Source organism: Glycine soja, chromosome 8, assembly GCF_004193775.1.
Source record: "Glycine soja cultivar W05 chromosome 8, ASM419377v2, whole genome shotgun sequence".
Taxonomy (NCBI): Eukaryota; Viridiplantae; Streptophyta; class Magnoliopsida; order Fabales; family Fabaceae; genus Glycine; species Glycine soja.
The window spans coordinates 17,350,629-17,364,800 of record NC_041009.1 but is presented as its reverse complement, the minus strand read 5'-3'; the positions used below and the strand labels follow the sequence as shown (position 1 = coordinate 17,364,800).

Sequence of the window (14,172 nt, the reverse complement as noted above, 5' to 3'; positions counted from 1 at the left end):
AAGGCTGGTCAGTGAAGAATCAAGGGGTCCTGAGATATTGCAGTTTGACATGCTTAGTTCTTCAAGACTAAGCAGTGTAGCAATGCATTGTACCATTCCTGTCCTCGTGTAGGTATGATTACACCACCCATGTACAATTGCCTAATCCTGCTGAAGTTTTGGACAAACTTTTATTGCTTTATAGCCTCAAGCTTCGGTGGTTGTCTAGTTGAATAAGAATAAAAGGGATAGGTGCTTATTCTCAATTTTACTTAGCTTCTTTATATTCTGATATATGATTCATTGAATGGAAAGTTGCAAGATTGGTCACACTAAGTTAAGTGTATGTAGCAAGATTACTGTTAGGAACCAAGCTTGGGAACGAGAACAGCCTAACTTCGAGGGCTAAGAACCTCCATAGAAGAAGAGGGAGAGAGAGACTAAGGGAGAACTTGCTTTTATATTTCTCTGATATTGGAAGAGCAAATCCATCTAATATATAGCTGTTGTCCAGGGAACAAGGCCCCACAAGCAAAACAAAAAAGATAACAAACTGGAATATCCTAACAACCATATTCCCTCATTCCACTACCTACATATCTTCTAGAAAGCACGATGCCAGTGCTGTGCACTTCCTTCACGTATTATGCCAGCTGCATGGGTCTCATGCTTTTTGCTTCTTGCAAACTCCTTACTTTCTGCAGTCCCATATTACTATCCCTATCAATTATGATTTTCTTCATCCATATTCTCATGTCTAATACTTTAATTCAATTTCAATCTTTCTTCTTCCTAGTCATTGCAGACCTTTTGCCTAGAGATGAAGTTGCTTAGGATGAACATGTCAGCAATCCTCTCAGAATAGCCAAAATACCCAAACATGCGAAAGAGACATATAATGTCAATAGCTTATCAGATGCTAGCAGTGATCCGATGAAACTCTTAACTTCCTCTTCTCAAATAATGATTACAAACTGGCCCCAAATAACTAATAAGTGATCCACCTAAAACCAAGGTTACAGATGTTCCAAATGACATTTTACAAACAGTGGTTGCCTGTCAGTTGGGAAACTTGCAACAAACGAAAAAATTGTTATATAGGAGATGGTACAAAAATTTAAAAAATGCATTTCAGTGATTAGGACAAGACTAATCTAAATATTTGTCATGTGAATCAGGTTTTTTTAGCTTGAAAGTAGTATTTTTTTCTCCATTGAAAATCAAGAAGAATATTGGTTGATGCTTTGATAAAATATTTGCTACAATTGAACATTATTTAAATACTAACTAACAATGATTATGCTACAATTGAACATTATTTAAATACTAACTAACAATGATTAAAAAGTTGCCAATCAGCTTTTTATTGATAAAACAAAATTTCCAAGTATCAGAACAAAACCTACTATAACAGAGAATAAACAAATCCCGAATGCACTTATTATATTGGCAAAAAACAAAATGATTTGAATGACCAAAATTCTAGGCAATGAAGTTATAAACTATTAACAATATGATGTCCATTGTCCAGAGCTTTGGCTAGACAAACACTCAGATGGAGAGACAATATCGGTTATTTATTTCCTAACTCTATTCAACGAACTGAAGCACAAATGGACTGTTGGTTGTACAATTCTGTGACTCCATTTGTGATCTTCTGCCTGTTTTTCCTCCTCTTTGAGACAACTATAAACCCTTCACCATCTCCATTCTTATTTTCAGTAACTCCTAATTTCTCTGGCTCAACGCTATCACTGGAATGAGGCACTGTCTTATTCTTTTCTTCATTTCCATACATAATGTTTATGACAGCACGGTCTTTGGTAATTTCATCAGAACAACTTTCCAAGTTCTCAATTTTTCCTTCATCATCCTTAGACTCATCCACATAATCAATATTTTCCTTGACAGATTTCACTAGAAAACTGAGCAATATCTGCCTTGCTATCTCGGACTTCTCAGATTCAGAAATACTGTTTTTTGTGGAGCTCCCCTTGATTTCAACAAAATTTTCATCTAGCTTGTTTTTTTCTGGCATGCCTTCGTCAGACAAAGGGTTATGCTCATTGGAAACATTTGAATTGGCATCCTTGGCTTCTATTTGAGAAGCACTTCTGGGAATAAACTCTGGCGCATGCGGATTCATTATTCTTGGAGACCCAAATCCACTTCTTTCTTTGATAGAGGTTTGACCTTTAGTAGAACCATGTTTCATGCGAAAAGTATAGTTGGTTCTATAATACAGAGGTGATCTAGGCCCACAAGGGACCCTAGCAACAGCAGGGGGAAGCACAGGCTCCACGTGCATGCCTTGACTAACATCTGTATCATACATGCTTGTGAAGGAAGCTGAATTTAGATGGTGAGACATGGACAACATTCCTGGATTGAAAGGTTTGGCAGCAGCCGAAAGCTTACTGCCATTTGTTTCTGTAGGTTTTTCCTGATCAGAAGCACAAACCTTCTCAAGTTCCGATCCAGAACTTTCTTGTTGAGGTTCAATTTCATGAGTTTCCTCTGTTTCATCATTCTGAGAAACTGTATTAGTTATGGAACTTTGGCAGGTACCTTCATTTATTGATGTTACAGCTATATTGCCACATATCTCATCTTCAGCATTAACCTTGTCCATCTCAGCCTTTTCCAACAATGGCTTTAAAACAGTTCCTGGTGGTGCTAGAGCAACTTCTTTGTAGGATATAGACTTTGAAGCCAAGGAACTTAGAGCCGGAGATGAAATTTTGGACACAGAAGCTTTTGTTGAATGATTAACAGAATCCTCATTCAAAGTTAAGTTTCGAGATTTTGATTGTCTAGATGGAGATGACATGTCTAACATGACTTTTGGAACTCCTCTTTGTGGTGGCGAAGTAATCTCATTCCTAGAACTGCCTTCCCTGTAAATGTAATTATTAGAACCATTAACACTGAGCTTTGATAGGTGAGGTCGCTTTCTGTGTCCAAACTTGCGGTTAGCAGCATTTCCTGATCGCCCTTTTGAATTGGCTTCTTGCCAACCTTCATCAGATGATGCCTCATAAACAGGTTCACTTGTCACTGGTCCGTACCTAGTGAAATCACCATTTTCTTTCTGTACTTGAGAATCAAGTTTGCCATTTGTTTCTTCTATCTTGACTTCTGTCATACTTGGAGCATCTTTTGAGTTATCAAAAAGAATGCTCTCATTGGCTATTGCATCGTCATGTTCTTGACTGTTGTCATCACTTGTTGAGAGTATCTGGAAAATAAAAGCAACAAGTCAAATACAAAATATGGTAAATGATGTCAAAGGTTTTCAAAATTACTTCCGATTTGAAATTAAACTATTATAGCACTTCACCTAGAACTATAAGCTAACTCCAAAAGAATGTAATAGGTTGCATGCCGTTCAAAGTTGACTTTAATAAAGGTAAAAACTTCCAAAATCTTTGGAACATAGTCTTCTTGTTTCCCTTAAGGACAGTACGATGTGGGCAATCAAACTGGAACAAGAGGTATTTAATCAAGAGTTACCATAGCATATCATGAGAACATAGTATATATTTGATCAAATTAGTACTGGATCCGTTGGTTACAAGCAAGTCACCACAGGAAATGCTATCTAGTTACTTTTGAGATAAACATCATATAGAAAAATATTTGCCCACCTTTGCACGCCTCTGTTTGCTCCGAGCATCGTTTCCTTTTGGGTCGGGACTAATAAAATCCAGGAGATCTGACACGCTGCATGAAAGAGGTTAAATATATATATACCCTGAAATACAACCTGTTTGAAACACAGTAAATGGGGGATACCATGTTTAGTACCTCAGGTGACCTTTACTTGCAATGGATGCATCAGGCTTTGGAGTTCCATTTTTAGCTGCTTCTTGCTGCTCTAGGGCTTTTGATTCAAAATACTCAAGCCATGCAGCAGCATCCTGCATTGGGGAAAAAACTTTCATGAAAATGGTAACATTAAACAAATCAATCTATCAATCCCCATAGTTTGCCAATGCGTAGTTCAATCCTAGACCAATATTCTTTGACGTATTCTAGCACTACTATCAGAAAAGGAAATGACCTGTGTACGAAGATCTTCTGATCCAAGCTTTGCTTGAAGTATCTTTAGTGTAGTTTGCTCATGTTGCACACTCAGAGAAAATGCATCTATCAATGAAAGAGCTATAGCTATGGCGTGATAGCTTGCGGCAGTCTATAACATGGAAAATACTGTATAAAGAATTGTTCCATCCATGGGGGAAGAAAGGGGGAGGGGGAGGGGGAGGGAGAGAAAGTAAGACCTGTATATGATCTGCTCCTAACAATCTTTTGTTGCATTTAAGAGCTTCATGCAAGTATCTGAGTGCCACATGAACATTTCCCATGGCCTCTTCCATCATAGCCACATTTATATAAGTTGCTGCTGTGTTTGGATGAGACAGCCCACATGTAAAATGTAGAAGGAATAGAGCATGATTAACATACCTGTCAAAAGATAGATTTAGATCAATGAGAAAATAGTAATTTCAGAATAACAAGCAGAAATTCATAACTTAAACATCTAAACCAATTCCATAAAGTTGAACTTACTTCAGAGCCAACTCAATGTGTTGCAGACGATAATAAAAGACAGAAAGATCCCCATAGCTTTTCATAGTGTCAGGGTGGTCAAGCCCAAGCTCTCTCTCATTTATATCCAAGGCCTTTTGCTGATAGATGGTGGCCTAAATAAAGAAAGAATAATAAATAAATTAATATTTTCCTTCAAACAGGTGCACACAGCCATGCAGGATGCAGCACTTCCTCAAGTCAAGCGCATGCATAAAAACCAACCATATGCAGGTTCAGCAAGTCTATAACATTTTTCTCCTTTTCCTTTCTTTCATCTCTTTCCCCTAGTAGCTTGAGACAAAAGAAACAATATTTTCCCCTACTAGCTGAGACATAAATCTGAACTATTCTTTACCTGGTTAAAATCTCCAGTGTGGTAGAGAACCACAGCTAGAAGACTATATGCACTTGCAGTATTTCGATGATAGGGTCCACAAACAGCCATCATCTTAGCTAATGCCTGCAATATGATATTATTGTCAAAACACTGTGCCACATTTATAACTAGTAAACTTAGACATGATGCACCATGTAGAGACTAATGAAAGTAATTTGTACCTTTGTTCCATAAGTCACAGCATCCTCAAGCTTTCCTTTATCAAGAGCAATTTTGGAAGACTCCAATAAATTGCGTCCATCTATTGAGGAGCACCCAACATGCTGTAAAAAAAAATTTATCTTGTTTGTAAATGGTTTAATGAGATGAAAATTAATGAATTATACATTTATACAGAGAATATATTTTGGGGGGGACTATTGCATAAACATGATCTCACCTTGCAAACAGGAACCAGGCTGATAATATCATTTTCCCCAAAGGGCTTACTGGACTCCATGTCATAATCTCTTGGAAACAATTCCAATCCAACCTGAGAACAAAAACAATTGCAATTAATAAAAAGCTTCGTGTAAAAAAAATAGAACAAGATGACGAGATACTGATACCTTGTGACAGAGCCCTCTGAGAATTGACAACTTCCTTAAATGTTGAAATTCATCATTTAGTGTCCACCCAAATCTTTTGGACAAAAACAGATGTAACCATTGAATTCTGAGGTTATGATCATCACTCAAACTTTGGTCACTGGTATCTTCTGTTCGAGACCCACCAAGTAAGAAATTCAGTGTTGATGCAATGGCTGAAGATAGATCAGCTACATTTTCAACAGAGGCAATAACTGCTTTAAGTAGATGCTTGAAAGCTCGAGTGATCATCTCATGAATACAAAGGGATTGTATGTGTGGCAGATTCTCTGCAAGTTTAACCTGATTCACACAAGAAATTAGAACCAACAAAAGCAAACTATATTACCAAATAGCTTTAACCTGATTCACAGTAGTTCAACTAGCAAGGTATTTCGACAACAATAGCAGCTTTCAAGCAGTAGATGCTTAAGAGATAGAAAGAACATTACTAACACTAGATCCAGAAGGGTCATCCTCAGTTAGCAAAGATGCTTCTAGAGGAAGCAAAGAAATAGAGAAAATCATTCTCACCACTTTACCCAAAGATCGCATCTGTAATCCTCTTAAATGCATAAAGTCAGTCAGTGTACGACCATCGACTGGAGAAAGTTCAAGTGATCCAAAGTCCATAGCCTAAAAAAGTGATACATTTGGTTCTTAATCATGTCTAAAACTTTTGGGTTATTCAAAGAAATTCAAAAATCCTTTGAGAAATGTAATGTTACCAGCTTTGGCAAGGCAACTTCATCATAAAACTTGTGCGCCATGCTGATAAGCTCGTCTACTGACTGTTACCAGAAGAAACTAATTGAAATGATAGGTACAAGACATATGAAGGATGAATTATCATAGACATAGGAACATAAATATCACCCAACACAAGCTAAAATATAGAGTAAAAAAAAAGAAATTGGAATATGACAATATCACAAGATGTAACAAAGGTACTGGTTAATTTTTTTCTTAAAAAAAAGAAAAGAAAAGCAAGTAGCAACATGAGAATAAGCCAACATGAAGAAGCATCACAATCTTCAAAATATTCTACAAACCTTTGTGTGAAGACCAGTTCCAGATTCTTTGAGACGCAAAAATGATTCTTCAGAAAGTAGTTTCTCTAGCTCATTAGAGTTACTTAAGTCATCATTGTTTGGCTCAACTTTATCAGCAACATCATCCATGTTTGCAAGTCTAGAGTCATTTTGCTCCTTAAAATCTGCACCATCTAGATTATTTGATTTCTTCTCTCTCCTCTTCAACAATTTAAATTGCTTTCCAAGACCTTTAACAGCTTGATCAACATCTTTGCCATCTTCTTTGTTTTTGGAACTGCTATCTGTTGAAGTTTCATGTTTTTGCAAATGCTGAATCCAACAGGAACCAAGTTCCCATCGAATAGACCTTTTTGAAGCACTTGGCTCCCCCTTTATCTTTTCCATGCATTCTTGAACCACCTTCTTAACAAGGACTTTAGAAGCATCTAAGTCATCCGAATTTGATAGGGATGATAAAGTCCCTTCTAATGTCTCAGCTCCAGACTTGTGAAGCAGTACCCTCAAACTGCACACATCATAAAAATGTGTCAAGCATCATCATCACGAATTTGCTACTAATATTCATCTATATAGGTGACACTGCTTGCATTGTAATGCATCTAATCAACCAATAGAGAAAGAAAAAATAAAATGTTTCATAATATGTAACTTAAAAGTCCTACCATTTTGAGATCATCTACATATAACATTTATGGAATAGTTTATTGTTCAAACCTGTTTATGTTGAGGGCATTTGCCCCTCCATCTGGCAGATCATCTATCTCAATATCCCGGACTTCAGGCTTCCTCACGTTCACATTACCCACAACCTTTACTGTTGCAGTATATCCACAGTGGTGTACAACAACAACAGCCAAGGAAGAAGTATCCTGTAATCAACAAGGCGGAAAAATGAACAATCAAAAAATCATAATATAGCCTTGCAAGGTGGGTTATTTACTTACATGAACAATTACACTTTCATCTGCAGTCAACCCTTTGATTAAATTCTTCTGAGCATCCCCTTCATGCATGCTAGATTCATCCAGTATAGAATCATACTTTGTATTTCCATCCTGGATATCACGTTTGACTATAATGGATAAGTCTCCCGTGAGATCTTCATGCAGAACAGAACCCGGAGAAGAATTCAATTCACTCTTGATATTTGACTTGGATTCCATGACATGCTGTATAGCCGCAACAGCCTTAAATATTGAGGTATCAACAAACTGACTGTGAAGCAGAAATGCTTTTCTATCTCTAACCACCCTCTCCTCCTCAGTTTTGCAAGGAAGGGAGGCCAGTATTGCAAAATCTGTAGCCCATGATCTATGATCCAATGCGCCATTTCTTTGATGGCCACCACCATTACCACCCCAGTTTTCATCTTCAGCAGGTAATGCAGGAAAGTTTGAAGGAGACTCGGCGACAGATGGAGGGACAAGCCATGTATTTGCTCGGAATCCATACGGAAGATTTCCAAACTGAAGGAAATATAAGTTGTTAGAGAAATACCTTTTTTAAAAAGAAAGGAAAATAATCAATTTCATTTGATGAAAATCGTACCTTATTACGTTCCAAAAAGGCTTTCATCAATGATTCATATGCCTGCGTTGATTAGTCATCTGTTAGAATAGCTAGCTAAAACTTAGAACATCAAACTACTTAAGTACTTGCTCAAGATCAAATTCTTATAACTAATTTTATGATAGCTTGACATGCAAGCTTATGTAGCGGGAGCATGATCCACGATTATAAAAAGCACAAAATAAAGACAGGAAGGAGTTAAGTAATTTAAAAAGACAAGCAAATAAAAAGAGAAACATACGTTAGCAAAGGCACGGCTGAGCTGTTGGAGAAGATCAACCAAGGTGTGGCTGTGCAGAGAGTGCTTCCCTACTGTGGAAAACCCTTTCTCTGAACCAACCACTTCTATTACCTTCCCATTGCATATTTTAATCTTCATTGTTCAATGTTCATGCATGCACCAACAACAATTTCTCACTTCAGATACATGCAACGTGCAACAACCATAAACACTAACAGTTTAAGTGACAAGTAGAAAAAAAAAAACACAAAACCTGAAGCTGAAAGTAATCTCCTTTGCGCCTATCCTCTTCATCCTTCACTTCACATCTCTTCAAACCTGCAACATGTTTTCCATTATTGTTAAGCTTGTGACTTTCTCTTTAATTAAGAAAATTGGAAGAAAAAGAGAAAGAGGTACCCACGTAAAATGGGTGGAGAGAGGTGAGAGAAGGAGAAGAACTCGTAGAAATCTGAGAGCTTTGGCGTCGGGTGAATGGCTTTCATCCCCACGTTCTCCGATATCGCCGACGGTGGCGCCTCCGACGACGGTGACCCGACCCGGGATTCCCCATTCGGTGTCCCCGGTGGGCTCAAACTCATCTTGTTCTGATGTTGGGCCTTACCGTTTTTCTTGGGCCTTGACTCTGGGCTTGATACGCTCCGCTTAGGCCTACCGAACCTTGTTGTGCAGGCCACAATGTCCAAGACCCTCCGCACGTGCGCAATTGCTTGGGCTTCATCTGTGTAATCCTCTGTAACAAGTGGCACAAACAAACAAATATATAAGTAGTAAATAAGAAAATCTCATTCCCCAATAAATGACTAAAACAAAGACTAAACTATCATTTTAATTCTTGAAGATGTATAATGTCAGTATCCAAAATTAAGAAGAAAAATTAAACAAGTCTATGAAATTGTAAGCCATTAATTACATTAATCCAAAATTTAAAAAATGCGTGCCATAGATGATAATGTTAACATATATTTAAAGAATAAACTATTAAATTTAAAGATTTAAATAGATTTTTTAAAATTTATTTACTTCTAAGAAATAATGTGACAACACATTTCTTTTTGTAAGACAAGTTACACTTTAAACGACAAAAAGGTTGATTTTTACTCCCTATTAAAGCAAACAGTAATGCTAGCAACATAGTTCAAAACAAATTGCGTGTAGCTCACCCGTGACACTGAAATTGGGAGAAAAAACTTAAAAATAATAGTGCGATAAAAGTAGAGCAAAAGTCACGTGATGCTTTTTAATCATTGTATAATCAGTTCTTTTTCTCCATAGTTAATAACTTCTAATTTTTCTCCTTCAAAAAAAAAACTTCTAATTTTTTATGTCAAAAATGTATTATCAGTGTAATCTTTTCAACGACTATTCTAAAAACAAAAAACTTTAAGTTTTAAATTATTATTTTCTTATAAACTCAAACAGAGTTATTATGAGATTACGATTGTTAGAGCAAAGTGGGGTTTGGTCTTCCATCGAAATGCAACTTGAATAAATGATAACAACAATCCTGGGCGAATTATGAAAATGACACAAAAATAGATTATCACCGATTATGAAAATGACAATAGTATTTTCCAAATAGCAATAAGTATATAGATTTTTTGATGAATTGCAGTTTTCGCTTGCATTAAACACCATAAATATATAACCAATAGGAAAAACAGATAAAGAAACCGCAGCGAAATGTTTTTTCAATTATATAATTTATTAATTTTTAATAAATGACATATTTTGAGGATTAAAATTTATTTATTTATAAATCATTTTAATAATTGCCGTAAATACTTGACGCCCACAAAAAATGATTCGTTTATTTTGTTATAAAATAGTATATTTCAAGAATTATTAAAAGATTATATATTCTAAGGAGCAATGTCTCTTCTAATATGGTAGGTAATAAAGAGCACCCCAATCATGACTTTTATGCCAGGTTACTCCACATGTCTCATTGCCTTAGAGGATATGCAAATGACTAAATAACTAAAAGAAAAATAATTTTTTTCAGTTTAAAGAACACTTAATGAAATTAATATGTCACGTGATTTGTTGAGCAGACAATCCTCACAAACACCATTGTAATTATTATTCAAACCAAGACTTTGACATTAGTGTAGACAATGTTTAACCTAACATGTATTCCATAAAATTCCGTTTAAATTCATGCATCATTCTACTTAAAAAAAAAACTTATTCAATTATGCATTCAACTTCGTACCTACAAAAATTCCTAAAGTTCTATTTTTTTTTTAAAAAAAAATACCATATGTTTGGAAGCATTGACTACAACTAAAATGGTAAAACCAGGCAACTACTCCGACTCAACATCCTTCATTATTTATATTTACCCCTTCAACCATCGGATCAACATTAATTAAAAATAAATTAAAACTTTAGAGTTTTTTTATTTTCAATGCATAATTTGTGCCTAACTCTCTGTAAACTTATTACCCTCTTAACTAAAATACAATGAAGTGCATTTAAAAGTCACTAAAATATATACCCAGAAACGGTAGATTCAACTAAATGCGCATGCACATAAGACACAATTGGTAGTTGGTGCTGAATGACAAGTATGCTAAGTACACCTACCTTCAACCATTCTTAGAAGACATGGCTTTAGGGTAACAACTTCCACTCTGTCATTTAATCTCTGCCCTTTGGCCTAAAGGAGGAACAACTTTGAATCAGCATAGTAAATGTAAGAGGAAAATAAAGAAAGATGCAAGGGTTGGCAGATACGGAATAAAATATCATTAATCTAACAATAATGAAGAAAAAAAAAAATACTCAATTAAACTAAAAAAAATGCCAACCTCATGAGATAAAGAATAATTTGTAAAATGGCATGTCTCCACCTTCACAGCCAATAGTTTTCTTACATCAAGTATCTTATCAGTAGAGATGCCCTTTGGAAAAATTTCATCACACAAATAGTTAGACATCAAACCACAAAATGACATGCAACAATTTTGGAGAATGTGAAATAAGATATGTACCTTCAACACAATCTGTGTGTCATATGGGGTGACCACAATGATGTCAACAAGAGAAGGTGCTGCTGCTGCTAAAAACACAAGAAAAACAAAAAGTTGGAGAAAGCTAATTTATATAAGACTATTTAGAGCAAAAGGAGGATACATCAATATCTGATATATATATATATATATATATATATATATATATATATATATATATATATATTGATGTTCTGTATCCACAAGTGAAAAAGAGTGTAACCTTTCTCTTCCTTTTTCTTCTTCTCTGCCTTTGCTTTATTTGATTTCCCTTTTCCTGATCTCGGGGGCATTTTTTTTTTCTTTTTGACACTGCCACACACAAAAAACGCAAATTTGGACAGAAAATACTAGGGAAAACTCATTAACAATCCCAAACTCAATTGCTGAAAGAGGTACTACTGTACTAGAAAGGAAAAAACAACACTGAGTGACTGATAAAGTTGAGGGAAAAGAAAAAGAGAATGAAGAGAGGAAGGAAGAGAGTGAAGAAAAAGAGAGCAAAGAAAATTTACGTTATAGAGAAGAGAATGATATATTGTTTTGTAAAATTGTTTAGAAGAAGATAGGATAAGGGTCATCGAGTTTTAACCTTTTTCAGGATTTGAGAGCAATTGTGGCCTCTCCTTGTTGCTAATAAGTTGATAGCTTCTTCTTTTCTCTCTCTCTTTATATTTATATCTGAGTGATTAAACTTATAAGAAAGTTTGAGGTGGGCATGGACTTGCGCTAAGGCTAAAGACAAAATGGACAGTGGAAAGGGAAATTGACCGTTGATTGTTTGCCACGTGGCAGAAAAGTGTGTGGCAGATACATTTTTGTTTTATCACATGTTTGGACCTTCAATTGGTTCCTTCTGTGCAGAGTATCTGTAGACCGTTGATCTGGTATCAAATAGAGGTTCAAGGCCAAGTACATTATTGTTGAACCCCATGCAGCAAAGCTTGTCATCTTCTTATTGGTTGCTAGTAATTGCATTTACTATTAGTCAATCACTTATATGCCTCTCTTTTTTCTCCCTACCTTCAATCATTTTCGCTTTATTTTTGGTATCTTATACTATCAAAATGGAATATGTAACATTATGGGAATATGGAAGTAAATAAAATGATGAAAATAAATAAATTAATAAAAGAGTTATGTATTCTCTTATTTGATTTTTCATCTTGTAAATTAAACCATATATGGATATACTTTTCCATATTTAGTTTGGTTTTATATAGAAAGAATTAAAATGTATATAGAAAGAATTAAAATGTATATAAATATATAGTAAAACTTACAAAATCATCTCTCTTTTGTCAAAAGAAAAGCATAGAAACAGGTGAGATCCTTAAAAAAAAATTATATCCTTTTTTTAATTATTATGATGTAAAATATTCAATAATTTTATCGATGACTAATTTTTATAAAAAAATTTGATTGACCACCTCTACTGAAATCTTTTCTTCCAATCATATTTTTTTTATTCATAATGGTTGAACCCAATATCTTGCTTAAAGAGATCAAACACAAATAATTAGTAAAATTGTATCCTTTTATGAATCTTTCTGTATTAAAAAAGTGACAAACCTTGCTAATAAGTGTTTTAAAGATACTAAATAAAAGTATTAAATGCATTTTTATTAAATATTTAATTATTTCAAAAATATGTATTTAAATACATTTTTATATAACATATATATTTAATGCTTTTATTAAAATAATTAAATATTTAATACTAAATAAAAGTATTTAAATACATTTTTATAAAACATATATATTTAATACTATTTAAATACATTTTATTAAATATTTAATTATTTCAAAAACATATATTTATAATGTCATGAGAGAGAGTCTTCTTATCCTATCTAGTTAGAAGAGAGCCCCTCCTATTTTGGTCATCAAATGGGTCCTGATATCATATTAAATTATTATAGGGACTAAAATTAACATTTTAAAATATTTTAAAGAAACAAAAATATACTTTACCCATTTTGATTTTTTTGTTTACTTTTGTTTAACATTTATAAAAACATAACTCTAGGAAAATATTTCATTGTTTTTATCTGTTGTTTAAGTTTACAAAATAAATATTAAGAAATATGTTTAATATTTTATATCTATCAAAGTTAATTGTGTTTTCTTGATATATTATTTATCTTTCTTATTTACTACTCTAATATTTGATATAATAATATTTATTGGTTTGTCACATATATTTTTTTAAGAGAAAATTATGTTTAAAATACAACCAGACACTATACACAAATATGTTTTCTAACATATATTTGAATTGTGGTTTAGCATGTGAGGGACTAATTGCTTTTAATTAAGAAAAAAAACATTTTAATTGTCTCTACAATGTTGTTTCTCTCCTTGATATGTGTTAATTAGAAAATAAAATTAATATTATCTTAAACTTTTAAAATAACAGATAAAAAAATATTTTTTTCTCCAAAATAAAGGATAGAATAAAATAAGGAAAATATTAACTACTATCTAAAAAGACTAGTTAATGAAACACAATAAAAGAAAATCATTAAAAAATTATTATCATATGAAAAATAAAAAATCATTTAAAGGCATAATAATTAAAATATTTAACATAGCATATTCAATACTCATTAATTTTCATTAACTCCACCACCTTAATCATCATACCATTTCTTTTCCCCTCTTAAAAGACATGTCAAACCAAGCAAGTAAGCATAAACTTCAACTTCAATTTCCTGCCTGATAATGATGTAACTTTGGGTGATTAAGGTGATCGATC

The 14,172-nt window shown here is 33.9% G+C and overlaps 1 protein-coding gene across 3 annotated transcripts; it reads right to left on the bottom strand.

The window, feature by feature from the left end:
• Positions 1 to 1,316: 1,316 nt before the first annotated feature.
• LOC114422467 (protein TSS-like) lies at positions 1,317 to 12,093 on the bottom strand. Of its 3 annotated transcripts, XM_028388831.1 has the most exons (24): positions 12,007 to 12,093; positions 11,638 to 11,726; positions 11,397 to 11,464; positions 11,214 to 11,306; positions 10,990 to 11,062; positions 8,804 to 9,133; positions 8,654 to 8,718; positions 8,401 to 8,532; positions 8,139 to 8,180; positions 7,535 to 8,056; positions 7,305 to 7,459; positions 6,588 to 7,095; positions 6,264 to 6,326; positions 6,070 to 6,171; positions 5,518 to 5,838; positions 5,349 to 5,441; positions 5,131 to 5,232; positions 4,928 to 5,032; positions 4,552 to 4,685; positions 4,263 to 4,446; positions 4,043 to 4,174; positions 3,787 to 3,899; positions 3,627 to 3,702; positions 1,317 to 3,217 (listed from the first exon to the last, which is right to left on the bottom strand). In XM_028388831.1, the coding sequence occupies exons 2-24, from the start codon at positions 11,705 to 11,707 to the stop codon at positions 1,574 to 1,576; spliced, it is 5,127 nt and encodes a 1,708-aa protein (XP_028244632.1). In that variant the 5' UTR covers positions 11,708 to 11,726; positions 12,007 to 12,093; the 3' UTR covers positions 1,317 to 1,573. The 3 variants fall into 3 exon arrangements, with proteins under 3 accessions (XP_028244632.1, XP_028244631.1, XP_028244633.1); XM_028388830.1 differs by lacking the exon at positions 12,007 to 12,093 and having other exon boundaries at positions 11,638 to 11,912; XM_028388832.1 differs by lacking the exon at positions 12,007 to 12,093 and having other exon boundaries at positions 11,397 to 11,461; positions 11,638 to 11,912.
• Positions 12,094 to 14,172: the final 2,079 nt, after the last annotated feature.